We start from the raw sequence: 25,606 nt of genomic DNA, 5'->3' as shown, positions 1-25,606 counted from the left end.
TGCTTGGAGTTCCGGGTGAGTGAGTTCAAGACTGATGTGGCCAGCCGTAGCTGTAGCCGTGATTCCCTCCTGGCTGATTTCTCCCTGGCTGATTTATTCCTGGCTGATTAACGGAATGAAGGTAGTGATGTGAGCCTTGAAGTACTGGATACGCCCCCGCTGCCCGATCTGGTGGGACATCCGGTATTGGCATGGGCGGTTGGCTGGGTACATATGGCAAGGCTTGCTGAGGATGACGTAGAAGCTGTTCTCTGCGGGAACTTTCCGGTCCGCTGGCTCGAAAGTACTGTGGGTATTGTTGGAAAGTAGGATCCGGTGCGTGGGCAACGTTGGTGTTGAAATTGGCGTGCGGGATTGCGTTGGGTATCGTATGAGGAGGCTGGGCCTGCGCTTCGAATCCGTAAGATTCGGCCCTGTTGCTGTAATCCGCATCTGATGATTCGCATATAGATGAGGACCGTGTCGAGCCGTACGTCTGCCATTCCTGCGCGACAGAAATCTGGCTCGACGCTGAGAGGACAGAGGGTGCTCTTGACACTGGAGGTACGTTCAGGGACTCTGAGTAATGACTTGGCGGCGTGGCTCCCGCTGGGCTGGTGTATGATCCGTCTGCGAGGTCGAACCGAGTCTTTAGCAATCAATCCAGCCGCCAATTTGTGCTCAAGGGGCCATGGGAAATGCTTCTCAGTCACATACCGGCACTGCTATAGCTTTGGTTACCAGTGAGCATAGCCAGTTGCTGCCTCAAGCCCTTAATCTCATGCTCCAGGGCAGCATTCCGTCGCATCACGTCATCGAATTGCTGATTCTTGGCTTGAAGCTCAGCCACTTGGTTTTGCAGCCGCTCGATGTGTTCTTTCGTCCGCTGACGAATGGTTCTTTGTGCCTCTCGGTCGTTGGCGCGCTTTCGCGCCAGCTGTTCAGCGGAAAGAGTTGTCACTTTACGAGTTCCCGCGCGGGATTCTCGCTTCTTTGTCGCCGGTTGTGTTGTGTCTTGGTTAGAGCTCATTGTGATGTGCTGACGCTTGCAGCTTACAACGAGTTGTTTTCTACCAGATTTTATCTGACCCGTCGTCAGGGAAGTGCTCGTCGTGATTGCGCATGCATTGACCAGGTGATATCAATACTATCATACAGGATTGCGCACAGGCCGCGGAGAATCAGAAGTTGGCTGTTGAGGTGTCGATATGTGACTTTGGTCGTTCCATGTGCGTGGGTCGCGGTAAATCTCCGAGTTCAAGACACTAGTCTAGAAGGTCACCGACGGATAATACTGACCATCAGGTAGATGATGAAAGAGACGCCAGGGTGATGGATCAGAAGCCTCTGTGGCGCTCGAAGAAACATCCCTGGTTGAACCACTCGTCTGATGTGAAACGCCCGGACCACAACTAAAAGAGCCCCCAGGTCCGGCATCTTTATATACGCTCGGAGTTAGGGACATCCGGCTTTAAAAAGTACCCAAGGTGGACTCGTTGTCTGCGCTGTCAGCACAAGTGCGACAGTCGATATCTGCCAAGTTCGTAAAAGGGAGATAGGGTCGCCAGGTTACCGACCGTCCCCTCGAGCAGTTAGGCCGCCAATGAAACAGATTGCAAGGACGAAATAACCTGTGGGATTGAGAAGAAGAGGGATAGCGCCTTTCTCCAACAGGCTACTTTGATGGCCTATGGGCCGGCGCCATTGCACTTTCCGATCTTCCCGACTACGAGTATGCTCCACGTCTGATTCGCATCAAAAGGGCGGATGATTGGTGATTGGCAACCCCCTCACAGATATTTCCGTTTACTGAAATGCAATCAGTGGTATTGCAGTGGACTTCCCCAAGCATATGCGCATGACTGTCAATTTGGAGACGAGGAGGGAATAATTCTTGTTCGCGACTGCTACCTACCCCTCGAGGCCATAGACTGGCTATGGAATGCGTCCCAGCCAATAGTAATGCATAGTGGCACTCAGAATAGACAGCAAGCGCTCATTGCATTATCTAATTCTTACACCGTCTACCTGGACTTATGGAGTAGATAATTAAATGAACTAGTTAGTGGGCCCTGGAGGACCATGGCCACATGGTGAGCCAGAGACCGACTGGAGGAGCATTAGAAATTAGGCCAACCCCAGGTACATCGCCGAGAAACTCCAGCGCTAAGACGCCCCAAGTCCGAACTTTGTTGACTACTACTGACACAAGTGCATCAATAATGCATTGGGGAGAGCGGTTGCACCTGAATGGTCACGAGTCAGCTTATAACAGAGACTCACACTATGCGAAAGGAAGGGAAAAGAGAGAAAGAAATTCATACCAGAATACACGAGCAAAGGATGTGTGCAGCTTCTTAGTCTTTTGGAAAACTTGAAGCGAAACACGCACTAGTCCTTGGTATAGGAACGTTCGTCGCAGCGGTATCCTAATAGTTGGATTCAGGGACGTATGGCTATTTCCAACAAGAGTGCCTATCGTGGCGCTATCCAGCTAGTCCAAGAACCTTCTTTGTGTCTTCCTCAGCGTGATCTGTGAGCCGAGGTGTCTTTTTGCACTAGATTTTCGATCAAGGAGCGGTCTATCATCCTCATCCGTCAACGATCTATTCCCAGAACGGAAAATTGATCTGGTGTCCCTCAGAAGGATGTTTCGGATCTTGGAACTATGGAAGCAATCTAGAATTCGAAAACCATGGGACCGCCCCTGGAAGTCTGTGAGGATTCGACGAGACTGGCAACCGGGGGACCTGGAGCCTTGATCGTCGTCCCCAGTTTCCTATAACTACGTGACTCGCAGGAATCCCTTTGACCAGCAATTCAGCACCATTTAGCGATATAAACCATTGACCAATGATTGGGTGAAACGGTCAAAGGGCCTGTTGTTTGTTGCGACTGCGAAAGACCAAGGTCGTTGTGCCTGTAGAGCGTAGACCAACAGAGCATGTCATCGGCAATATCCCAGAGCCAAGAATCCAGGTAGCCAGTAAGCGGAGACCATCCACGTTAGGAAATTTTTTACGGCGCACGCAATAGCCGAATGAGACAATTCAAGGCCTCTGAACGTCTGAAGGCTGGCTGAACAATAATCGAACAGCTATATGACGCAACAATCAACGGCATGGAACAGAAAAGAATCGCCTCAGGATCTTCCATGCTTTACCAGTCAATTTGAGTCGACTTTGCTTCTCGATGGACAAGAATAGATATGATACTGAGCAATTAGGTGACGCGGTAAGCCCGAGGATGTACCGGTATGGCACACAATCACATCAAGGCTAAGACGTATGTGGGCCTGGCGGCTGCAGAACATAGTTAACTACTCCGTACCTGTACTTTTTGCCCAATTCGTTGGTGCTTGGACTCGGAGTATCCTTACCTCTCTGGAAATTGGCCCATTTGTTCCAAGCTTTCCTGTCAACTCCTGGTTAACTAATGGACTAGTTAGGTTAGGCGTCAAATGATAGATATTTTCTTAGTCAGTCATATAAACAACGTGGCTTCGTAACTTGATCCCGGTTAGCCTAAAAGGAAATAGTGACATGGTCAACAGCCGCGGACAGCTTCAACTCGTTGCTCTCAGATCCCAGGGTTCACCATATCGAGATATCTCAAGATACGAAGCTCATGTCACAGATCTTGACTCCCTGTCGACGGGTTCACGAAGCCGCAGCGAAGTATGGACCCCAATTGTCGGGGTCATTACTGCCGCACTCCGTGTGTGGATCAATCGCGACTCGGCTGGTTTCCGGCCACATAGTTTGAGCTAAGGGCTTGAGGAGGAGTTTGGTTCACATAATCGATTTGCCAGGATCCAGATTCCAGACTGGTTAGGTTCAATGTGGACAATACGTACCTAGTTTATACTCCGAGATAATGCAAACACTCCATCGTGGCGCATCAATATTCCTCTTCCAACTTCCATCAAATCGTAGCAAGAGCTCGAGAGCCCCGACTGTTGGACCCTCCTTAAACCCCCTGCATCTGAATTATTGGAAGCAGTCAGTCACCCACCAGAGGATATCTATCGGTCATCCACGCATTTTCAGTTGTCAGAGTGCGAGGCTTTAATTCAGTTCTCCGGCCCGCAATCGGCTTGTCTTGCATGATGTAATGCTTTCTAGTGTGAACAGATTGTTGGATACGAATGTATCTCAATCCCTCGGTATCGCCTGTCATAAGGCAGCTTGTTTCAAGCTTCCGAGTTTCGTCCAGTAACGATTGCGCCCACCCGGGACATCGGATGAACAGAGATGGGAACTATCCCCTATTCCTCGTCTCTTAGAAGCTTCCGACTTCTTCAAGAGGCCAGTAGTATTGGAAAACATGATTTGAGAACATCAGAAATGAGGCTCTTGCTGGGACGAAGTTGGGGGCATCTCCCTATGTCCTACCTCAAGTACTGGTGTTGTCCCGAATTACCGTACAGCCGCATTACCGAAACCTCTCCACCCCAGATACTGAAAGTTGGTATCTTCTAAGCATCTTGCGTTGTCTCTTTGACGTGCTTCGATTCTCCCTTCATGCAGCCTGCAGTTGGGATTGGCTCTTCTAGATGAGTTGCCTCTCAATAAAGGTGCAAATCACGCCACGTTGAGTCAAGATGGATCCAAATTATAAAGCTCGCAAAGAGGCCTTTGTCTCAGGTCTTGCAGGAGGAAGCATCCTGGAAATCAATGCTGTCACCCTGGTTGCTTCGGTTAGTATTACTATCTTATTGTGCCTACTTCGTCCACATTGTTTCTCGACTAATCGAATCTCGTTCGCGATCGATCAGGTATCCGTCTTCCTTTGGTCAATTCTACAATCTCGCCTATCCTTTTTCACTCCCTACAGCGCGGCCGCCCTCCTCGTTGATTTCCTGCTCAATGTACTAGCTATCTTGTTCGCAACCACTCTATACTGCTCCGCGCCTCTTCTTCTCAATCTCCTTCTAGTATCTCCTGCTCTGCTGATACTCCTCTCTACGAAACGTCCTCGGACACCGGTCAGAGCGAAACCTCCCCGCCAGTCCGCTACAGCCGGGAAAGATGACCCGAAGCATGCGACAGTCTTGCCAGAGTCTCTACCCATTCATCCGTTTCTCACGACCTATCGTGCCGCCATGATGATCATCACGTGTATCGCTATTTTGGCTGTCGACTTTCGTGTTTTCCCCCGCCGATTCGCCAAGGTAGAAAATTGGGGTACATCACTCATGGATCTGGGCGTTGGATCTTTTGTCTTTTCGGGCGGAGTAGTATCCGCTCGCTCCCTCCTCAAGAGCAGAATCAATGGCTCTAAAAGGGTGCCTCTTGCCAAGAGGTTGGTTGCGTCAACGCGGCACTCTATACCTTTGCTCGTCTTGGGCCTGATTCGGCTATACAGCGTCAAAGGTCTGGACTATGCGGAGCACGTCACGGAGTACGGTGTGCATTGGAACTTCTTCTTTACGTTGGGTCTTTTGCCTCCGTTTGTGGAGATCTTTGACGCCTTGGCTGCGGTCATCCCGTCATACGAGGTTCTCTCCGTGGGAGTCGCCGTCTTGTATCAAGTGGCCCTGGAGTCAACCGACTTGAAGAGCTACATTCTCGTCTCCCCTCGTGGGCCAAGCTTACTGTCCAAGAATCGCGAAGGTGTCTTCTCCTTCTTAGGTTATCTCGCGATTTTTCTTGCTGGCCGTGCGATCGGCATTCGGATAATCCCTCGCGGGACTTCTTCCTCAAGGAGTCCAGAACAGGCCAGGAGACGCGTATTGATCAGCCTGGGTGTGCAAGCATTCGTGTGGACCGCTCTCTTTGTGTTGAACTCCACTTATGTGATGGGATACGGAGCTAATATACCTGTCTCGCGCCGTCTCGCTAACATGCCCTATGTCCTTTGGGTTTCGGCTTTCAACAACGCGCAACTCTTTGTATTCTGCCTGATCGAAACATTCTGCTTTCCGACAGTTCATCGGACAACGACTCAAAAGAGCGAACATGAGCGAGTCGCTTTTGCTACGAGCCGAATCATGTCGGCGTTCAATAAGAACAGTCTCGCGATCTTTCTTTTAGCCAATCTTCTGACTGGAGCTGTGAATCTGAGCATCTCCACAATTGATGCTAATACCGCGCAGGCCATGGCCGTTCTCATTGGATATTCATCCATTATCACAGGAGTTGCTTTAGTGCTGCATCATGCCAACATCAAAATACTTCCTTTCTAGGCTGTTTACGAGCAGTTGGTGGTGTTGAAGATAAATAACTGTACCATATTAGTTAGACAAATATAGGAGTACGATGTCCATAGATTGTATACGAATTGGCCCCGACGCGCTTCGGAGGACACATGTGAGCCGCGGCAGTCAACTACGTCAGTGGGGAAGCAAAGCATACTATCATGAGGTTAAATATAGAGTTCCCCAACACTACTCGTCCTGTTGATCCTTCACTTTAGAAAAAAAAAAAAATATTGCTAGGCGAAATGGAGTCCTTTAAAAACGAGCATCAATTTGTTCATTATCCTGAAGTCCGCGAAGGACCGTCCGTCCCCTACCAGAACGAGACACAATCGATTCCCGTCTTCCGCGGCACACCCTTAGCAATCGGAGCTGCCATGTATGTGGAAATCGGTCCCGAGCACAAACTCCCACCACCATCCATGTCAGCCAACTGACGTTTCGTCACAGCATCCACTCGGTCGGATTTGTTCAAAGCTTCTTCTGGCGCAATGCGGGGTTTGACGTGATTCGCGAAATCCCACAGCTGCGGGACTATGCTCCTCGCTACGATCCAACTGTAATTCCTGTTGGCGACTCGAAGCGTGCAGCCACAGAGGAGCTTCCACCATCGCCAGCACGCAGAAAGAGTTCTGCGGGCTACTACACTTCTGCAGACTACCATGCGCTGTATCTCTCCGGGAAACTGACACCGACTGCTGTCGTGGAGGCACTGCTACCCCTGATCCGGCGTGACGCTCGACCCCCCGGGAAGCACTCGGTCGCCTTTGTAGAGTCGCAGGTAGAGCTGGTTCGCGCTGCGGCGGAAGCTTCGACTCAGAGATACAAGCAAGGGCAGCCCCTGGGGCCTCTTGACGGGGTGCCGGTCGCGGTCAAAGACGAGGTGCACGTCGAAGGGTACCGACGAAACCTCGGGAGCAACCTCGACTTCAAGGGAGGGTTTGAGGGCACCTCCTGGTGCGTGCAGAAGTGGGAGGAAGCCGGTGCTATCATTATCGGGAAGACTACCATGCATGAGCTTGGTCTGGGTAAGCCAATCGATCCTCATTCTTAGCTCTGATGACCAGAAATCTCACAAGCACTCCCCGGAGACAGACACTACGAACAACAACCCGAACTACGGGACACCCAGAAACCCCCACAACCAGAGCTACTACTGCGGTGGCTCCTCAGGAGGGTCTGGCTACGCGGTCGGAGCAGGCCTCGTGCCCATCGCGCTCGGCGCGGACGGCGGAGGCTCAATCCGCATCCCCTCGTCCTTTTGCGGGATTTGGGGCCTGAAACCCTCACATGGTCGCATCAGCGGTTTCCCAACGGCTTCACTGGCTCCAACAGTCGGCGTCTACGGACCGATGGCAGCCAGCATCGATGACCTTGCGCTGGCCTACCGCCTCATGGCGGCGCCCCCGCCGGCAACCGAAGACCCCGTCTCCGCCACATTCCCAGACCCCATGTCGAGCATCTCATCGTCGCATCAAAAGCCCCGGAGCAAGACCATCGGCATCGTCCCCTCCTGGATCGACCGCGCCGAGCCAACCGTCCGAGCCGTCTTCGACACCGCCCTGGACTTCTACCGCAAGCAAGGCTACACCATCGTCGACATCGCCATTCCTTACCTGCCCGAGGGCCAGCGCGCACACGTGCTTACGATCATGGCCGAGATCGCCTCGGGCCTAAAACCAGCGCAGATCAGCGCTCTCTCAGCCCCCAACAAGGTCCTCGTCAGCATGGGCATGTGGCAGATCACCGCACAGGATCTCATCGCCGCCCAGCGCCTCCGCAACCTTCTCATGTCCCACCTCGCCCACCTCTTCCACCAACAGCCCGGCCTACTCATCCTCACACCGACATCTCCCATCCCCGGTTGGAGGATCGACAGCGAGACGGATCTTGTCCGCGGCGTGTCCGACGGCAAAGCCTCCGTCCGGAATATGGAGTATGTCTGGCTGGCGAACTTCAGTGGGTGCCCGGCCATCAGTTGTCCCGCTGGGTACACCAGTGGCGATAAAGGGGGCCATGTCCCTGTTGGTGTAATGGCTATGGGCGAATGGGGGACGGAAGAAGATCTCATTGCTTTCGCACGGGACGGAGAAGCTATCCTGGATCTCCCTGGGAATCCGCCATCGGAGTCTGATCGGCCGGATGGAGAGTCGACTGGCTTGAGGATTCCGGGCGGCGACGACTGTCTATGGGAGGATGTGATTGCGAAAGCTACCGCAGAAGGCTCCTCTTGAGTACAGACGCCATTACATATACTGAGCGTGATGAAACTTATCTTACCTATATAAGACCGTAGTCTCACGATTCCTGTGTGATAATTCACGTTTGAGGGATCTTATCGAACCTACCATGGAACACGACATATTCGTGATTGAGAGTTGACATGCTTGGGATAAATCATATGCGCGAGAAGGAGATCATAGTTCGGTATGCGAACGATCAACCACAGCCAATGTGAAGTATATTATATTGTAATGGTATGCACAGAAATGGCTGTCCAGCAGCCGTGAAGAATGCCATAGTCATTGTCGATGGCTTTTGCTCTTGATGCGTAGGGGTCATGGAGTAGGGTAGAACAAATCAACATCGTGGACGCAGAGTCGGGCCTGCCTCGTTGCAACAAAAGTATGAAAGTAGCCTGTGCGGAGTTCCAGAATCTCCTTCACTTCCTTCGTTTGAAACGCTCAAGTCCAGGCCTGTACAAAATTCTGGGGTGCAAGAGAATGGACCGGTAGTAGTCAACACCCATAACCATGACTGCGAGGGGAAATCTTGCTTTCCACAAACTTCCCAGTTTCAAATCCAGATGCCTTCTCCGCGATGGGGAGCGTAAAACTCGCAGCCTAGTCTAGCGGCTTCGCCTCGGGATCGAAGCTGTTGTAAAATTCGTTCTCGAGGAGGGATATCATCTGTCAGGTCTTCTTTAATGTGTATGACATAGATAGATAAGCCCGACAGCGGAAGCTGTCCGAAGTCACCGGTCTGAGCTTCTCCAGGACTGGTGGGCTGTGGTGCGGGATCCGCGGGTTTTCCAGTATCGCTTACTTCGTCAGGCTCGTAGTAGCTCGGTGTCGGCTCGTCATGAACCAGCTCAGGGATCTCAACCAAGCCTTCTGTGGTTGAGTAGAATCGTGGTCGCATGTCGACTGTAGCAGAAGCCATGCCCGTCAGGGATGGCTCGGCCCTCTTGCCGGCTGCAACGGAGAAGCTCTGAGGACGCTTTGATTTCGGACTCACTTGGCCCCCACTTCCTCCATACGTGTTGGAACCTGAGTGTTTACGCTTTCCGATACTCGATATCGCCATGCTCGGGTGCCGGGCTTCCATAACCTTCCGGGCCAGCAGCGTCAGTTCCGCGATCAGGTGTCGCGGACAGAGATGGCCGTATAAAGTTGCATCCTCGACAGAATCGTCATACGAGCATTCAATGAAGATGGCGCGCAATTTGCCGGTCGCGATTTTCGGTGCTGCTGCCTCCCAAACGCGTTTATTGCGTGGGTCAAGCGATACACAGTCGGGCTCAACATCACCGAAGATAATGATCTCGCTGCCAGTATGGTGATCACGGATGAAGAATGCAGAGCTCTCCACTGTTGCCCAAAAGGGCTCCTTTGAGTTTGCTGAGAGCATTCGTGGAGAACGAGCTGGAGAATATATCCTTCAAGTAGTCCAATGTTAGTGGGATACTCGGGCGTTCCAGTGTGGTAGGCTTACCCTGCGTCAGTAGATTGATCGACGGATATAGCTCTGGAAGGCAGCATCAGTGGATCAGCGGCAAAGACTGAGCTGCCCACGCGGTGGTGAGTACCGGACTCCGGGTGAAAGCGTTGCCTGCATCGCCCATGACTGACGCCGAGGCATCTAGCTAGAAGACCGTCACAGGCTCGGACATATCCCTTAGCCTCTCCACGCCCAAATCTTGGATTCCCTCCTTCAACGAGTCGTTGATATGTCAGTAGACCCGCCCCGCCATCTTCATCGGACAGATTTGGCCAGATCACGTCGTTGAACATATGGTTTTTTATGGCAGCGACAATCGACGGCAAAGCAGCCAAAGGTTTGGGTCCGTTTCCTGCTTCAAGCATGGGTGTGTTGATCGCCAGGCCAGACAGGTGATCCAAGTGAGCATGTGTGATCAGGACAGCTCCAATGATGTCACGGAAGATATGTGCAGCATTGGCTTGAGCCGACTTGTAGGGCATTTTGAGGCCGGCAAAAGGCCCTTCATCCATTATATACGTGCCATCTCTTAACGGCGCATTGTATTGCTCCAGAGTGTGAATGATGCCTGAAACAAGGGTACCTGCGTCAACCGCAATCACCGAATCTGTCGACCAGTCCGTCGACGTTGATCGGACAAGAAGCCCAGTGAGGCTGTCTTCACGAGGACCTCCCGTTGGACCCTTCATGAGACAAGATGTCAGTTACTGGTTTGACCGACATGCTAGAACCCGACGCTAGTTCACACAGTTCACCGTGCGATCATTTACATACAGTAGAGGTACTTGGAAACGGGCAAGATGGATAAAACGGTGGGGAGAGGGAAAAAAGAGAAATTTCAAATGCAATTTTATTTCATAGGGATACCTAAACTTTGCCAAAAATCATGTCTTCTGATACGTAAACCCAAGGGCAAGAGTTGAGCTAAGAAACAATGGACTTACCAAGACAATCACCTGAAAGGCTGCTTTATCCGCCATTGTCAATAAGCTGTCCAGCCGTTCCGTACACGCTCCCGAGACAAACAACTGAGGGACTTCGTTTCGACGGGTCGGAGGCTCGGCAGCTCACAAAACGATGCTCCGTCTCGGAAGATTGAGCCCCGAGATAGGCAATGTCTCAGTAGTGTCGATGAAAATCTCGAGAGCGAATGTAGAAACCGAGCAAATGCGAAGTCTTATGTGTGTACCTATAGCGAGCTCTGCATGCGTCCTAAACACCCTCTATCAGATCTCCTACTCCACAATTCGGAATAGACGAGAACGAGGGTCGCAAAAGCAAAAGCTTCGTGTCACCCGCAAGTTTCGGGGTGCAGTATGTGAGTAAGCGACGCGCGTGACTGTTCTGTGGGATCCCTGGTGGGAACCGGCTGGCTGCAGAGCAGGAGGTGTCCCAGAACTTCAGATCTCTTTATTCTTTGGGCAGTACGAAGTTATGAGAGGCTTTGCCCAGACTCGTATCACAGCCAACAGAGGCTGGTCTAGATCGTAGGGATGCGATTCCAGAATGACGGCTTGGAACACGATGAGCTCTTTAATTGGCGATAGTACCCAGCAATCCGACTAGAGCTAAGATCCGAGCGCACTCAATGTGATTGTTTTCTCGTCCACAGGGCTGCAAGGCTCGCGCGAGTCTACCGCCACAGAAAAACTACAGTCAGAATTTCGACGGCGGGCAGTCGTCCAAATGGACTGACACCATCAAACTAACTGTTGAAGGGAGTCTCCTCTCAAGGGATCACACTAGCGGACGGTTTCGAGTGGCTGAGCGAGGTCGGCGATAAGGCCGACGAACCATGGATGACTCTGATTGTAATGGGTCTGGAGAACGATTTGCAACTCAGTATGAGATAAGATTAAGATGAAAAGATCACTGGAGAATGATTCTCTCCGCAAACCTTTTTTAGAAGCAATTCGAAGAAGGAAGTGGCTGTCTGTTGGCAAGAAAGCGGTTACAGACAGGAAGAGTGAAGGACGAAGTTTCAGGTGGTCGACGGTCGGAGGTCACGTCGACGAGAATCTCAACCATTCCAGACTTCCCAGCTGTTCATCAGTTAATGGTACCATCTTGTTTGAGAGAAAAGAACCACCGTACAAGCAGAAGTACAGGAACCTTTTTTTATTTTTTCCCCCCAGGAATGTGCAGTAGTTATGCAGAGGTTTTTGTAGTCGGCGCTGATAGACTGACAACTGGGATGACGTTACCAGTCACTCGAATTAGCTATGATTGTATGTACCTCTCTTAAACATACCATGTTATCTGTGTGTGGAGACAAGCTTGAATGCTGCTGATTGGTACCTTTGAGTTTGACTGCTGAGATCTGGTGGAGATCATTCCCTGCTGGAGGACTGCATAAGTAATTACTTCAGCCATCTCCCTCTAAGATATCCCCTGTAGGTAGTTAAATATCTACATAGCAGATTATTGCTATAGCAAAGTAGGCGCCTGAGGTCTTGCATTGGCAATTCCTGCTTCGCAACCTTGTTCTCTGGAATGGCCAGTTCTTGCTCTATAATCTTCCACTGTCTTCAACAATGCTGCATCATTATCTCATGCTTTAAATTTAGGTATGCCCTGTTAAAAGGAATCTCCAGATTGAGGAACAGCACACTTTGCGTCTCAAACCTTCTCACAACAAGGTATCAGTACTCAAGGAGCAGTCTCAATCCGCATTCGACATGGAGAGCTCGAAGAAGGAAGGACCTCCGTCGGAAATTCAGTCGGATCCGCTTATGCTACCAGGTCTCTCTATATCCTTGTTCCATGAACACCGGGTAAGAGGTGTCTTTCTGGCCGACTTCCTTTCGTCTTCATACGGAGTAGGATGTTTCTGACGGTTTGGATCAAAAGGACCAATTTCGCATATGCACCCCTCAAACATAAATGAGCGCTGCATGTGAGTTCTCAAGCAAGGATAGAAACCCCTTCGACCAATGATATGTCTCAGCTCTAAAAAGACTCTCTGGGAAGTCACTATGGTGCACGTCATGAACAATATCACAGATGAGCCAGACTGGGAGAAACGGGTGAGAGTCGTCGCTCAAGCTCCGCTCCCAGAAACATGCCGATCGTAGAAAAGATCTTTGACGAGAATTGCGCTAGAGAGTGGCGCCAGAAGTTCCTCGACGTCTACAACGGCCTTAGCCCAGAGATGATGGATTGGGCCATCGAGGGGGTTAAGTTCAAGGCTGAAAAGTTCCTCAAAAAGGGAATGGTCACTGCGTTGGACGGAGACGTGGTCAAGTCCGACATTGCTATACTGAAGATATCAAGCTTGCCCTTCAGGAGGATGTGGAGCCTCTGGAGAATATTACTGAGCATGACAAGGACTACGAGCCCGGCTTTGGAGGGCAGGTCGTCAACTTGGTTGATCCGTCATTGTTCGCGCTCGCTTATGGTCGTAGCCAAATACTCCCAGACAGAGTGATCGGACTCGACGACTATCTTTCCCATTCAGGGAGGGCCAAGGTCCTCGAGGTGAAGTGGGAAGAGCACGATCCTTTCAGCGTAATCAATAATGGCAGAACCAGAACCAATCGTGAATTTCTTGATTTGTTCACGGCATATAGTCTCGATTACCAGTGGCTGCCAAGTGAGATCAAGTTCAAAGACACTACTGAGGGCTGCCGTATTGCGTCCTGCATCAACAATCTGCGCCCAGATTACCATCGGCTGCTTTACGATACACTCGAACGGATCATCGCAAGCGTCAGTCCTCTTTGGAATATGAGTTTAACACCTTTGAGAACCGAGCGACTAAATCGCCGAAATAGGATCAAATTTGAGCGGATCGAATACCTGCCGAGCACCAACTCCCTGGGTGAAGTCCTGGAGCTTGGAAGTCCGAGTGATTTTGAGGATATTTAGGACCGTCTCTGGGAATAAGAGAAGTCTCGTCCTGTTAAGCCTCCAGAGACCTGGTCCCTTAGTCTCTGGCTAGACCGACTGGGAAGTGAGGCCCTTATTGATCTTCAAACTACTTTCCGTCACAGAGGATTGCAGGTCATTGTGAAACTGGCCAACACCGAGTTGACACCTGAGACGCCAGGATACACTGGGACTGGCTGGCATTTCCAGAGCCTATTGGTAAGACTTATTCCCTCAAGTTTTCTCTTTGCCATCTGCCCTGTGACAGGCTGCATATCTTGTACAAAGCAAGAACATCCCATGCTGACAGAAAACCTCAGAATGAGCATGTTTGCGCAACGGCCATAGACAACTATTCCTGCGAAAATATCACCGCTCCGATGATCTCTTTCCGCCAGATACTGTCGCTGGACTAGCTCCACGGGAGTCACTTCGACAAGGGATTTGGTCTCCCCTGGTGAGCTCTGGTCTTCGGGTGCAATGAGAAAGAAAAACAGATTGTGGACCTGGGCCAAGTCTCCTGCCACGAGGGCCGTCTTGTGACCTTCCCAAACGCTTTCCAACCCAGCGTCGCTCCCGTTCATCTCGTCGATCCGAGTAAACCGGGTCATTGCAAGTCACTGGTGTTGCATGTAGTCGACCCTTATGTCCGTATCATCTCGACCGCCAACGTCCCACCCCAGCAGGCGGACTGGTGGAATTGCTTCAATATCCGAAGAGATGTTCTGGCCCAAAAGGGGCTCCCAGTAGAGCTGCAGGACATGGTTCTGGATTACCCTGAACCATATCCTCTCACAATTGGAGAAGCCCGCGAACTCATGACTTAACCTCACGAGAGGGCGTGAAGGCGTGATCGTATCAGGAGGGAACAGACTGAAAAGCTGGAGACCTGGACGTTTTGATTCTTCCTAATCTCTATTCTTAGTAGATGTCATTCTAGCGGCTTGAAGAAACGTGCTTTGCTTCGATCAATTACCGTTGCGCAGTATTCTCGTCAAGGGAGACGCAGTTGGAGGGACATTGTTAATTGGGGCTTATTGGGAGAACAGCTGCTTGAATAGCTTGGAAACGTATGGGACTTGACCGAGGGTTATCCGCTTCACTTCGGGAATAGCCACCTGGGGTTAGACAGTCCAGAAACTCGAGATGATCGGTGGATGGCCGAGAGGAAATTTACCAGCGAATTCGAGTGCACACCTAGAACAAGGGATCAAAGCAAGTTAAACGATATAGAGCAGCTTCTCAAGCATCGCTGTGTCTTATATGTCCGCGTTTTGCATGTCGCTGAGATAGAAGCCAGTTTGACGCATGGCTAATTGCAGCTATGTGAGATGTTTTCAAGGACATACGAAAGCTTACTGGTTCCATTCAGCTCCGGCATAGATGGAGAACTTACAGCCAAGTCCTTCTGCTGACCGTGTGACTTATTTGGAAGCGAAGCGCGAACTATAAATAGAGAACGAAAGTATTTCCAATCCCTATACACATAACATCATATCATTGCCACAGCAAAGCACGGTGGCATAACCCATTGAAATCCAGTCATAGAATGATCCGCCCATTGAAACGCCAGACCGGGCCCGCTAAAATTTGACAGTAAGACAGATGGCTAGGAGGTATACACATAATATGAGGGTAAACAGACAGAGCGTTTCTCGAGAAAAGGGAATGATGAATCAGGCTAGGCAAACGATAGATAGTAACGCAATCAGTAATCGACGTCCGACCTCGAGGCATTGTCAGCTTGATCGCCCACAGCGGCGTCGTAGCTCGGTATCGGCGGGGAGTCCTGATTTGGCAGGTCCCGTGTAATGTCACTACCTCTTCGACTGCCGTCCGGGCTCGTGTACTCCGGAGGCGGAACCTGATCAAGATCGCTTGTGTTCAATAAGGGAGTTTGTTCGTCAGCAATGGTGTTAGCATGACTCGACCCTTCACCGACGTCTTCATGAGAGGGAATATGCGCAAGTGGAGCGAGGGAAATATCAGTGGGTGATCGGACCGGGCCTGGGCTACGAGAGGGTGGGATCCTGACGGTCGAGTTTATCCTTGCGTCCTGATAGACCCGCTGAGAGATCTGAGCAGCGCTCTCGCGACCGGACTCAAGAAGGATGCTGCCCTGCTCACTTCCGTATGGCGGCGGAGGAGCCAGGCTGCCTGTCATGGGAGCCAGACCCCACTTTTTGACGTTGGCTTCGATGAAAACAAATCCCATCTGGCCAAAGTTCACATGCACGGTGCAAGGACCATTGGCACCGACAGTAGGGAAGAAATTCTGCGTCTTAGCCCCATGGACCACATCCTCTAATTTCTTGCCGTTGCGAGTGAAGAATATTGTGCCGGACCGTGGGCGGTACCCTACGCCAAGCACATCGCCTTGTGCTAAAGGAGGACCATAGGGCGTCGCCGAGAATGGCTGGTTATATCGGCGGTGACCTGTTGATAAGTAGGCAACAGAAGTTTTGTGGAAGCCTGACAAGGGACGAAATGTGTTAGCAACAGGATTGTGGGAGAATCAGCGATGGATATTCGGACATTGACATACCTGGGAGTCGAAATAACGGATATGGTTTTGTGGTCATGCCGATGCTGATGAGAGTGCTTTCTGGCTTCTCGTAGATCTTCGCTTCCCAGTAATAGACATCATTCTGCTTGGGAACAGGCAAGTTGGTCTGCACACTACATGCCGAATCATAGAACTCGATTTCCGTTCGGCCTTCAACAAAACAATTGGCAATTTCCAACTCTGGTTGAAATTCCCATGCCGACACACCCTTTTCCTGTATCGCAAGAAACTGAGATAACGAAATGTCGGTCTGCATCGACTCGGGCGGATTGGCCTCCACGAACGCTGGCAACCATCACAATTAGCATTAATACATAGCGCGGTCGATCTCGCATAAACTCACACTTCGCTCTCATGTATTCCGATCGCGACATGTCATCCATGACCTCCAAGGCCTCCGCCTCCTCTCGCGCAAACGCCTGCTCATCATCAAATTCACCTGGTCGCCCAATACGATCAAGGAAAATCCGGCCACGGCGGGTGTACTTGAAGAAGAAAAAGATAGCGAGAATGAGGACAGCAACAATCGCAGAGCCAAAAGCAGACAGGACGCCGATCAAGATACCCTTGCCGGTCGACCCGGAATTGCCACTGACGCCAACCAGGCCGCCATCACTCTGCGACGTTAATGACAACAAAACATGTTCGACATTTTGGGCGACCACATCTAGGTCTGTGGACGGGAGAGGAGCCGAGCTGGATGGGAACGACGTTGGGTTCCTTATCACGGAGGTGGTGAGAGTCGAGGGAGCACCAAAGATAGCACCAGGCCCCGATGCCTCAGATCCCCGCATCGTTCATTGACCGTCGGGGCAGAGTCGACTGACTTTGATTCTTATGATGTTCAGATAAGGAGAACAGAATTAATTACAAAAGATGAATAGACACGCAAAACGTGCGAAAGAGAAGATGGGACAAGACCAAGGAAATGATGGAGAAAAGTTGGAAGAGAAATGGAAGTCCAACTCGAAGTAGAGAGGATAGTGAGCGCCCAGCTGGGGCGTCATTTGCTCTCTGTATGTAAGTTACGAACAAGGCCAGACGATCAACAGAATGCCGCTTCCGGGGAGAGCATTTGCATTCAGCGCATATGCAACAAATCAGCCAAGATCGCTTTCTCCTACACTAATTCTTGTTCAAATAACGTTTGAACCCTGCAAATAGTCTCTTCATGCTATAGTTTCAGCTTGAATTGCCATTGTCTTTGAGTTGAAAAATGCAGGGTCCTCTAAGCAGGGATGGATTGTGGCTGCCTGTCGTACGCCTTTGAGCGGTAACTTACGGTAAGTACAAATACCTCCTACGTCAATGACGGCGTTAAGATAGCGGTGGCACTATTGATGGACAGATATCTCATGCCCAAGTGAGAGTCTCCTTCATTGCATCCCCGATGCTAGCCCTTGATCGTCGCGGCTCCTTACCTTCCTGCTTTTGGCGGCCTCAAATACTTCCATTGGACACCTTTTGCTCCCTTTCGTCGTTCTGTTAGCTATTGAGAAGATGCGTGGCCAAGGGCGGTCAGATATCGTTATCAGTGCTGTCGATGCCCTTGATATCCGCATTACGCTGACCAGCAATGACTGCGATAAATATCCAGGTTAGTAGGGTGCTGAATCTCCTAGATTCCATCCCGCTCTCTACCCCTTCAGAGAGTGTTTCTCAGCGCTTGGATCTGCCCCAGTCCAAAACCTAAAACGCGAGGCTAACGGCCCCGCGGCGCAGCAAAACAACATGCTCGCAGAGTGGCTGCGAAGCTTGGTGTCTCGGCTGGTCTGATTTACCTTGTTGGTCAGCCTACAATCAATTGGGGAGATTCAGATCAGCCGCGTCCGTTCCGACAAAGACGATACTTCTACTACCTTAGCGGAGTGGATGAGGCAGACTGCTATCTGACATATGATGTCAAAAACGACCTCCTGACGCTCTATGTGCCCGATTTCGACTTGCACAGGGCCATATGGATGGGCCCGACTTTGACAGTGAAAGAAGCTCAGGAACGGTACGATGTCGATCAGGTGCGGTACTATGCGTCTCTCAAGGGTGACATCCAGCGATGGGTGGATAACTACAACAAGACGAGTTTGTTATATATACTCCATGATACCCAGAAGCCCCAGGTGTTGTCAACAACCGAACTTCGCTTAGATGACGAATCGCTGTTACCCGCCATGGATGCAGCCCGGGGCATCAAGGATGAGCATGAGATTCGGATGATTCGTGAAGCGAACAGAGTATCTGCTTTAGCTCACCGCAAGGTGCTCGAAAATATTCTCCGAATGTCGACAGAGGCTGAGATCGAAGGTCTTTTCCTGGATACGTGCATCTCCCATGGAGCGAAGAACCAAGCATATGAGACCATCGCAGGGTCAGGGGAGAATGCGGCCGTTCTTCACTATGTGAAGAATAATGAACTGCTTCGTGGAAGACAGCTGGTCTGTCTGGACGCGGGTGCCGAGTGGAACTGCTACGCCAGTGACGTAACCCGAACCTTTCCCCTGGCCGCCGACTGGCCCACAGCGCGGGCCAGGGACATCTACCAGCTGGTAGAAGAGATGCAAGAAGAATGCATCAAGCGTATACAGAAAGGCGTGCGATTTCTAGACCTACAGGTCCTCGCGCACGTAATTGCAATTGAAGGGTTGATGCGACTAGGTATCCTCAAGGGCGGCTCGGTAGAAGAGATTCGAGAGTCCGGGGCGTCGACCGTCTTTTTCCCGCACGGGTTAGGTCATCACGTCGGACTCGAGGTACATGACGTGTCTGCGAAACGGCTCACAGCTTTGGAGGGTGACAAGGAATACTACAGCTCGACATTGGTGCCGTCTATGAGCCATTGTCCCTGTACACTTTCCGCACCATTATTGGAGGAAGGTATGGTGGTCACAGTCGAGCCTGGCATTTACTTTTCCCGACTGGCTCTGGCGAATGCACGGAAACTGCCCTTTGCAAAATATATCAACTTTGATGAGGCCGAGAAATACATTCCCACTGGTGGTGTGCGCATTGAGGACGACATCCTGGTAACCAGCTCTGGTTACGAAAACTTGACTACAGCTCCCAAGGGGGAGGAAATGCTAGAGATCATCCGTCGGGGGATCGACAATTAGCCCGGCTATCTAATTTCAGCTTCTGATAAAAGGACGGTCTGATGGGTCATGGATGGACACGTCTTCATTGTCACCCTGGTTTCATCATTGTCAAAACAGCACATGAGGGCCTAGAACCAGACTCCCGGCACTGGGACCACCTAATACCTATTGTAATGGGTGCTTACTGATTGAATGGGTCCGGATGTACATGGACATACAGAAGTTTCCAACCAACCCTTACAAATGAAGAAATCAAGCATGACGGAGGTTCGGATAGGATCAGAAATCACGCAAACCCAATCCAGGCAATTTCACTCACAATGAGATAAACTTTCCATGAAAAACAGTCGGACCGTACGGCATGATGGATTTGCCACTCTGGTTGGCATTAATTAGTATTGCGAATTGGCGAATTGGCATGGCATTATTTGGCGCATACCGTAGGGGCCCCGAGCGGAGTTTTTTCTGTCTTGCTCCGACTTTCCGAATTGTTCCCCTTTTCTTTGTCGGAGTCATACCACCTTTTCTGGGAAAGGAGGAGGAAAAATGAGATTTACATTAAAAATAAAGAAAACTTTTTTGTGGATCAGATGAAGTCATGAATCATCGAGCTTCTCGTTTCAGATTATCTATAGAACATGAGAGGGGATTCTTCCGTATCTCTCCTGAGCTCTGTCTAATTCTGCAGTCATGGCAAAATTATACGACTATTAATATCTAGTCAAATTAGACTACAACATGTAGCCTACAGTCGGACTGAACAGGGTAAACTGTTTTGATCATTCCTGGCATTGAATACACAATAATGGCTGGTAGTTGGATATCGCACAAGATTGCTCAATGTGCTCAGAATATGACTCCATAGTTAGGCATCATCTACCTATATAACATCGATGATTCGGGATGCTTCGCGCAATTCTCCATGCTGATTAGTCCATCTGTCACCATAAATTTTCACATTAGGTACCCCTGCTTTACAACCTTCTAGACTTGCTTTGTGGATCTTCGTCAAGGTGGATCCGATTTTCGGGACGATGAGTTTTCACTCCGGCAGCCGTGCAGACGGCGTTTCCTCATCGGCCTATCCCTGACGTGATCTCAGATGGATTACCGGATTGGGCGGTAGTGAGTCACACCACAGCACCAGCTCATCATCAGAGCTATGCCTACCTTGGCTTTATATACCTTGATCGTCTTTGTATATCATATTGGATCTCCCGATCTTCTGTTTTCATTTCTTCCTTTTTTCTTCACCTCATCTCATCCTTCCCAGGGGTGATGGTCACTCCCCTCTTGCTGATTCCCTAAAAGTTGTTTACTCCTTCTCGTTATATCCAGTCCGCCTATATATACTTTTACTATCACCGACATCAACAGGAGAGGAGTTCAAAAAGTGAAACGAAAAAAAATATACTTCCTTCGTCCTTCATTTTGAACATCGTCCTCGCCAATCCCCTCTGGAGAATGGGACAGAGACATAACAGACGTCGTACACGCCCAAGATCTCGGAACCGCAGCGCCAGCGTCGACTCATCCGATCCTTCTCCGCCCTCTACGTGTTCCTTCGGCTCAATCGTTCCCTCTGCATACTGTGTGAGCAAGTCCAGGGCCGCCTGCACTTCACCGGACCGCTTCCCGATCCCCTCCGCCCAGACCTGGCATCATGGGTATTCGGGAAGGCAGGTGCGTGAGCGCAAGTCGCTGCTGGAGGCAGAGCAGTATCGTCTTTTTGGAGGCGAACCAGGTGACGATGTAGACCTCTGCTATCGTATGCTGGAGTACTTTGGTGGCCTCGATTATATCGACCCGTGAGTTATCCTCCTTCGCAGGCCTTTTTCTTTTGAATTCATTCTGACTCTCAATTTCGCAACAGACCGCACTCCTTGAAGCTGCTACCTGGGTGACGCCGTAAACGGATAAACCGGCCCCGTGTCGCTGGTTTCGATTTTCTGTTCTCATCCGGGCATTGCGACGGAGAAGCAAAAAAGCTAAAATCAAATTTCAAATGGATGAACGATCGACCTCTATCGAACGCCACAATCAGGACACAACACACAATACAAGCACCAACCTCCTTCCCAACTGACGAGGGCACCAGGTTACATGGAACCCCCAAGTCATGACTTGCAGCAATGAAAATGCCCGTTGACCTGTTCTCTTCCTTGGAGTACAGCCGATCACGCGGGTATTGGATTGGTCTACCAAACACTTGGCCATGTGATTCCTGGTTCAGAATATTCTCACGCGATGTGACAATGCTCATATCGAGAAAACCCGAGGACCTACCAGGCCAGCTTGTTTTCGCGGGTTGAATTCGCGTCCGACCTTCGAAGGGTTGTTGACGCTTGAGTTCCCCGTGAACAAGCTTGTCGCGGATGGTCACTTTTCTCTCCACCCGACAAACAACTCGTGAATCACGAATTTGTCTGCAGTTTTCACTGCACCCAACCAACAGCGTATGGGATTTTCCTGTCACGTCAGTTTCTGAGAAGGCAGCGCGGTTTTCCACCTCCACAGACTGAAAATCGGAGGACTAAGTCCTACATCATAGTGCTATTGCACAGAACAAACTAGGTTATCGAGGCTCGTTAGGCAGAAATAGAGGTCAGGACTGAGTCGTCCATCGAGTAATGACAACTGCGATGTCAGCATGTCAGTATGTTCATGAACAATAGAGCCATGTACTCTTTGTACAATAGAATAAAATAAAACCACGTGGATTCTCTTTTTCAAGTCTCAAGTCTCGATAGTAAACATATCTTAATCACGGCGTCACCATCGTTATCATCGTCATTGGAGTTGGAGCAGTAAGGTTTGATGATGAATAAACAGCCTTGTGTTTATTGAGGGTCCAGCTAAGCCATAAGAGGAAGGCGGTGTTGAATACCCTCCCCGTAAAGGACACGGTCAATCACAAGTTGAGCCATCGGCTATGATATGGTAATTGGGATGCTGCATACTGGACAACATTTCCCTTTGTCCTTTCCACTCCTTTGTTAAATCTTTCAAGAGATCATGCTCCTGGAGGCAATATATTGATTTGTTTTGACGACAGATATTATCTTCCATGAGTGATCTCTCTCATAGCTTGCCTTCTTTTTGCTAGCTCTAATACCCCAGCATTACTGAGGGCAACTGTGTCCGCAGTGAAATACCCTCGCCATGTCTACAGATTACAATTATGATGAACAGGTAGAGACTTTTGCCTCAAATCCATGCTTCTGTTCTTGTCCATCTCATACTTATCATCTACCTAGGGACAATTTTTCCCGTTCTTCATCCTGACTCTTACCGGCTTGGTCACCCTCCCTCTCACATACAATCTTCTCAAGCCGAGCAAGGGTGAGTCGCAGAAGTGGCTTGGAAGCATAAATAAGGCCACGGATGACTGACTGTTGTATTCAGAGCTCGAGAATACCGCCCCCCGGATACAATCAAATTACAAGCCACAACATGGCGATCTCATCGAAGCGCAGAAGCGGAAACGCCTGCGCAAGGAACGCCGTATCAAGCGCATAGTGACCGTCATCGCAGGCTATGCTATCATGGCATGGATGGCCTATCTTATCGTCGTCACTGCGAGAACCGTACCCAAGATCTGGGATCCATACGAAATTCTGGGTATTTCAAGGGTATGAAATGAGATCCAACCAAGCATGCTGATGTTTCGCAAGAGTGAAGGACGCGAATGATCGCTAACTTGCTTCTCTTTTCTAGAGCGCGGACGAAAAAGCCATCTCCAGACACTACAAGCGTCTTTCTCTCATTTACCACCCCGACAAAGTCCGCCCTGATCCCTCTAAGAACGAGACCATCGAGACTCTCAACGAGCGCTTCGTTGAGCTGACCAAAGCTTACAAAGCGCTGACAGATGAAGAAGTGCGGAATAACTACATTCAATACGGCCACCCCGATGGCAAACAGAGTTTCAGCATCGGTATTGCTCTGCCAAAGCTCATAGTTTCGGAAGGAAATGGGAAATACGTCTTGTTGGTCTACGGAGCTCTTCTCGGTGTTCTGTTGCCTTATATCGTCGGAAAGTGGTGGTATGGATCTCAACGCTACACCAAGGAGAAAGTTTTAGTCGCAAGCGCCGGCAATGTCTTCCGGGAATACAAGGAAGACATCACCGATGGCGGTATCATCAATGCGCTGTCTGCGGGTGTGGAGTTCAAGGACATGCTCAAGGGCTCCCACGCTGAAGCTGGACTTGCGAAACTTGAGAAGAGGGTTTTGGCTGAAGGTTCAATACTGGCACCCGAGACTCGGAAGGCTCTATCGCAAATGGACGATTCCACCCGGCGAAAGGCGCTCGCATTACTGTGGGCTTACTTGGGCAGGATTGACTTGGAGGATGCTACGCTGAATGGAGGTAAGATACAGCTTTTCTTGTATGTTTGAAAATCATTCCGCTAACGGCTACTTGTTTTTTGCAGAGAAATACGAGGCTGCTCCAATTGCCCTCTCTCTGAACGAAGCATTTACAGCCATTTCCCTGGCCTTTGGTAACCTTCATCCTATCCTGGGCTCCTTCCGCACATCCCAGCATCTGATCCAAGCTGTTGCTCCGGGCTCGTCGCCACTGTTGCAACTGCCATACTTCAACAATGAAGCCGTCAAGGCTATTGAAGGCGCAGATGCCAAGGATCATTACACCGTGCAGAAGTTCATGAGCTTGCCCGAAGACAAGCGGCGCAGTTTGACCGTCGGTGCTGGTCTTCTGACCGAGAAGCAGTACTCGACAGCCGTGTCCGTCGCCAAGCAACTTCCCGCTCTTGAAGTCTCTAGGGCCTTCTTCAAAGTGATGGGAGAGAAGGTCATTACGCCAAGCAGTCTGGTGCAGCTGGTCGTGAAAGCCCGATTCATCCCTCCGGGCTCCACCAACATCCCTAAAGTGAACCCCGCCGAACTGGAAGACATCGACCCAGATGAGGATGACCTCGACGCTCTCATGGGCCGAAAGCCCCCCAAGAACAGACCTACCAAGACCGTTAACGGCCAACAGGTCGAGAACAAGATCGAAACTATCCAACCCCCACTCGCTCACGCACCATACCTGGCTCGCGACCACTCTCCTCGCTGGCACATTTTCCTGGCCGATGCCAAGCAGGGCAAGATGGCCGTGCCCCCATTCACCTTCACCACCTTCGACAAGCCCCTGTTTGACGAGGCAGGCAAGCCCACCTTCAACGTGCAAACTCTCAAGATGCAGTTCCAGGCTCCTCCTCAGGTAGGAGACTTCACCTTTGTCATGCACATGCTGTGTGACAGCTATCTGGGTCTCGACACCAAGTTGGACATCACGCTACATGTCGACGATCCGGCCAAGGCGGCTGCTCTCGAGGAAGAAGACGACATCAGCGAGCCTGATGAAGGTATGCTCTATTGAATTATTCTTCTAAATTCTTAAGTCCAGTCACTAATCAAATCCCGATGATAGATTCTATTGCTGGCCAAATGCAGGCCCTGAAGACTGGCCAACCGCCCAAGAAGAAGGCACGGAAGCCCTCTGATGAGTCTAGCGAGGAGGAGAGTGATACGGATGGCGATGCGGGAGATACCAGCGACACGAACACAGAAACCGACGTTGACGATTAAGGGGATCCTGTTGTGATGGTCCAGAAGGGACATTTTAAGTGCAATAAAAGCAGAGAACCACCAATGATTTCTCCGCGGGAATGATACACTCAGTCAATAAGCCTCGGATTGCGCGTCCATGTTGCCTCATTTGGCCATATAGCGTCTTTGTTTCTTTTTCTTTTTAAAATATCTATCCCCGCAATATGCTCGTCCATGGGTTATCTGCTCCTGGAGTTATTCCTGTATTGTACATGTTAGATTTGCATTTAGTCTGGGAGTTGAATCAAACTTTCTCATATTGTTAGTTCTCAAGGCATCAATTTGAACACCCCTCTGATGTTGATGGTCGAACGTTTTTGGCCAACTATACAGCCTGGCATCTTTTTGAGGAGTTCTCGGGCTGATAGATCGGACGGCTTCACCCCGCAGGAAGTAGCACCCGCCCCAGGATGAGATGACCAGTGTAAGGATGTGTCCTTCTATAGAGACATATCTCAGAGCAGAAGCGGTGATATGATACTCAACAGGCAGATCGTCAGCCCGGAATATTCCCTGCTCACTTAAACAAAAAATGAACTGCATTTGGATATCTGATGATGGTATCTC

The 25,606-nt window shown here is 50.3% G+C and overlaps 9 protein-coding genes across 9 annotated transcripts; 6 read left to right on the top strand and 3 right to left on the bottom strand.

Moving 5' to 3' along the window:
* Positions 1-25: 25 nt before the first annotated feature.
* Positions 26-1,009, bottom strand: Aud_008081 (bZIP transcription factor; the record flags this gene model as incomplete). The annotated part of the gene is made up of 2 exons (XM_043292965.1): positions 26-609; positions 697-1,009. The coding sequence occupies 2 exons, from the start codon at positions 1,007-1,009 to the stop codon at positions 26-28; spliced, it is 897 nt and encodes a 298-aa protein (XP_043148900.1).
* A 3,573-nt stretch (positions 1,010-4,582) lies between these two features.
* Positions 4,583-6,166, top strand: gwt1 (putative GPI anchor biosynthesis protein Gwt1; the record flags this gene model as incomplete). Its single annotated transcript, XM_043292964.1, has 2 exons — positions 4,583-4,678; positions 4,757-6,166. 2 exons carry the CDS (start codon positions 4,583-4,585, stop codon positions 6,164-6,166), a joined length of 1,506 nt encoding a protein of 501 aa, XP_043148899.1.
* Positions 6,167-6,423: 257 nt separating this feature from the next.
* Positions 6,424-8,412, top strand: Aud_008079 (amidase; the record flags this gene model as incomplete). Its single annotated transcript, XM_043292963.1, has 3 exons — positions 6,424-6,557; positions 6,629-7,206; positions 7,274-8,412. The coding sequence occupies 3 exons, from the start codon at positions 6,424-6,426 to the stop codon at positions 8,410-8,412; spliced, it is 1,851 nt and encodes a 616-aa protein (XP_043148898.1).
* Positions 8,413-8,974: 562 nt separating this feature from the next.
* Positions 8,975-10,878, bottom strand: pdeA (3',5'-cyclic-nucleotide phosphodiesterase PDE1; the record flags this gene model as incomplete). The annotated part of the gene is made up of 3 exons (XM_043292962.1): positions 8,975-9,836; positions 9,893-10,581; positions 10,843-10,878. 3 exons carry the CDS (start codon positions 10,876-10,878, stop codon positions 8,975-8,977), a joined length of 1,587 nt encoding a protein of 528 aa, XP_043148897.1.
* A 2,081-nt stretch (positions 10,879-12,959) lies between these two features.
* Positions 12,960-13,765, top strand: Aud_008077 (uncharacterized protein; the record flags this gene model as incomplete). The annotated part of the gene is made up of 2 exons (XM_043292961.1): positions 12,960-13,112; positions 13,172-13,765. The coding sequence occupies 2 exons, from the start codon at positions 12,960-12,962 to the stop codon at positions 13,763-13,765; spliced, it is 747 nt and encodes a 248-aa protein (XP_043148896.1).
* A 1,708-nt stretch (positions 13,766-15,473) lies between these two features.
* On the bottom strand, positions 15,474-17,125 carry Aud_008076 (SSH4 family protein; the record flags this gene model as incomplete). The annotated part of the gene is made up of 3 exons (XM_043292960.1): positions 15,474-16,237; positions 16,311-16,616; positions 16,675-17,125. 3 exons carry the CDS (start codon positions 17,123-17,125, stop codon positions 15,474-15,476), a joined length of 1,521 nt encoding a protein of 506 aa, XP_043148895.1.
* Positions 17,126-17,831: 706 nt separating this feature from the next.
* Aud_008075 (aminopeptidase P family protein) lies at positions 17,832-19,438 on the top strand (the record flags this gene model as incomplete). The annotated part of the gene is made up of 2 exons (XM_043292959.1): positions 17,832-17,928; positions 18,054-19,438. 2 exons carry the CDS (start codon positions 17,832-17,834, stop codon positions 19,436-19,438), a joined length of 1,482 nt encoding a protein of 493 aa, XP_043148894.1.
* Positions 19,439-20,884: 1,446 nt separating this feature from the next.
* Positions 20,885-21,324, top strand: Aud_008074 (uncharacterized protein; the record flags this gene model as incomplete). The annotated part of the gene is made up of 2 exons (XM_043292958.1): positions 20,885-21,228; positions 21,294-21,324. The coding sequence occupies 2 exons, from the start codon at positions 20,885-20,887 to the stop codon at positions 21,322-21,324; spliced, it is 375 nt and encodes a 124-aa protein (XP_043148893.1).
* Positions 21,325-22,582: 1,258 nt separating this feature from the next.
* On the top strand, positions 22,583-25,018 carry Aud_008073 (J domain-containing protein; the record flags this gene model as incomplete). Its single annotated transcript, XM_043292957.1, has 6 exons — positions 22,583-22,612; positions 22,678-22,762; positions 22,826-23,052; positions 23,138-23,792; positions 23,857-24,795; positions 24,861-25,018. The coding sequence occupies 6 exons, from the start codon at positions 22,583-22,585 to the stop codon at positions 25,016-25,018; spliced, it is 2,094 nt and encodes a 697-aa protein (XP_043148892.1).
* Between the last annotated feature and the right edge of the window lie 588 nt (positions 25,019-25,606).

This window comes from Aspergillus udagawae (genome assembly GCF_001078395.1).
Source record: "Aspergillus udagawae IFM 46973 DNA, scaffold_6, whole genome shotgun sequence".
In the NCBI taxonomy this organism is placed as follows: domain Eukaryota; kingdom Fungi; phylum Ascomycota; class Eurotiomycetes; order Eurotiales; family Aspergillaceae; genus Aspergillus; species Aspergillus udagawae.
The sequence above is the reverse complement of the archived record's forward strand: the minus strand, read 5'-3'. Positions and strand labels throughout refer to the sequence as shown.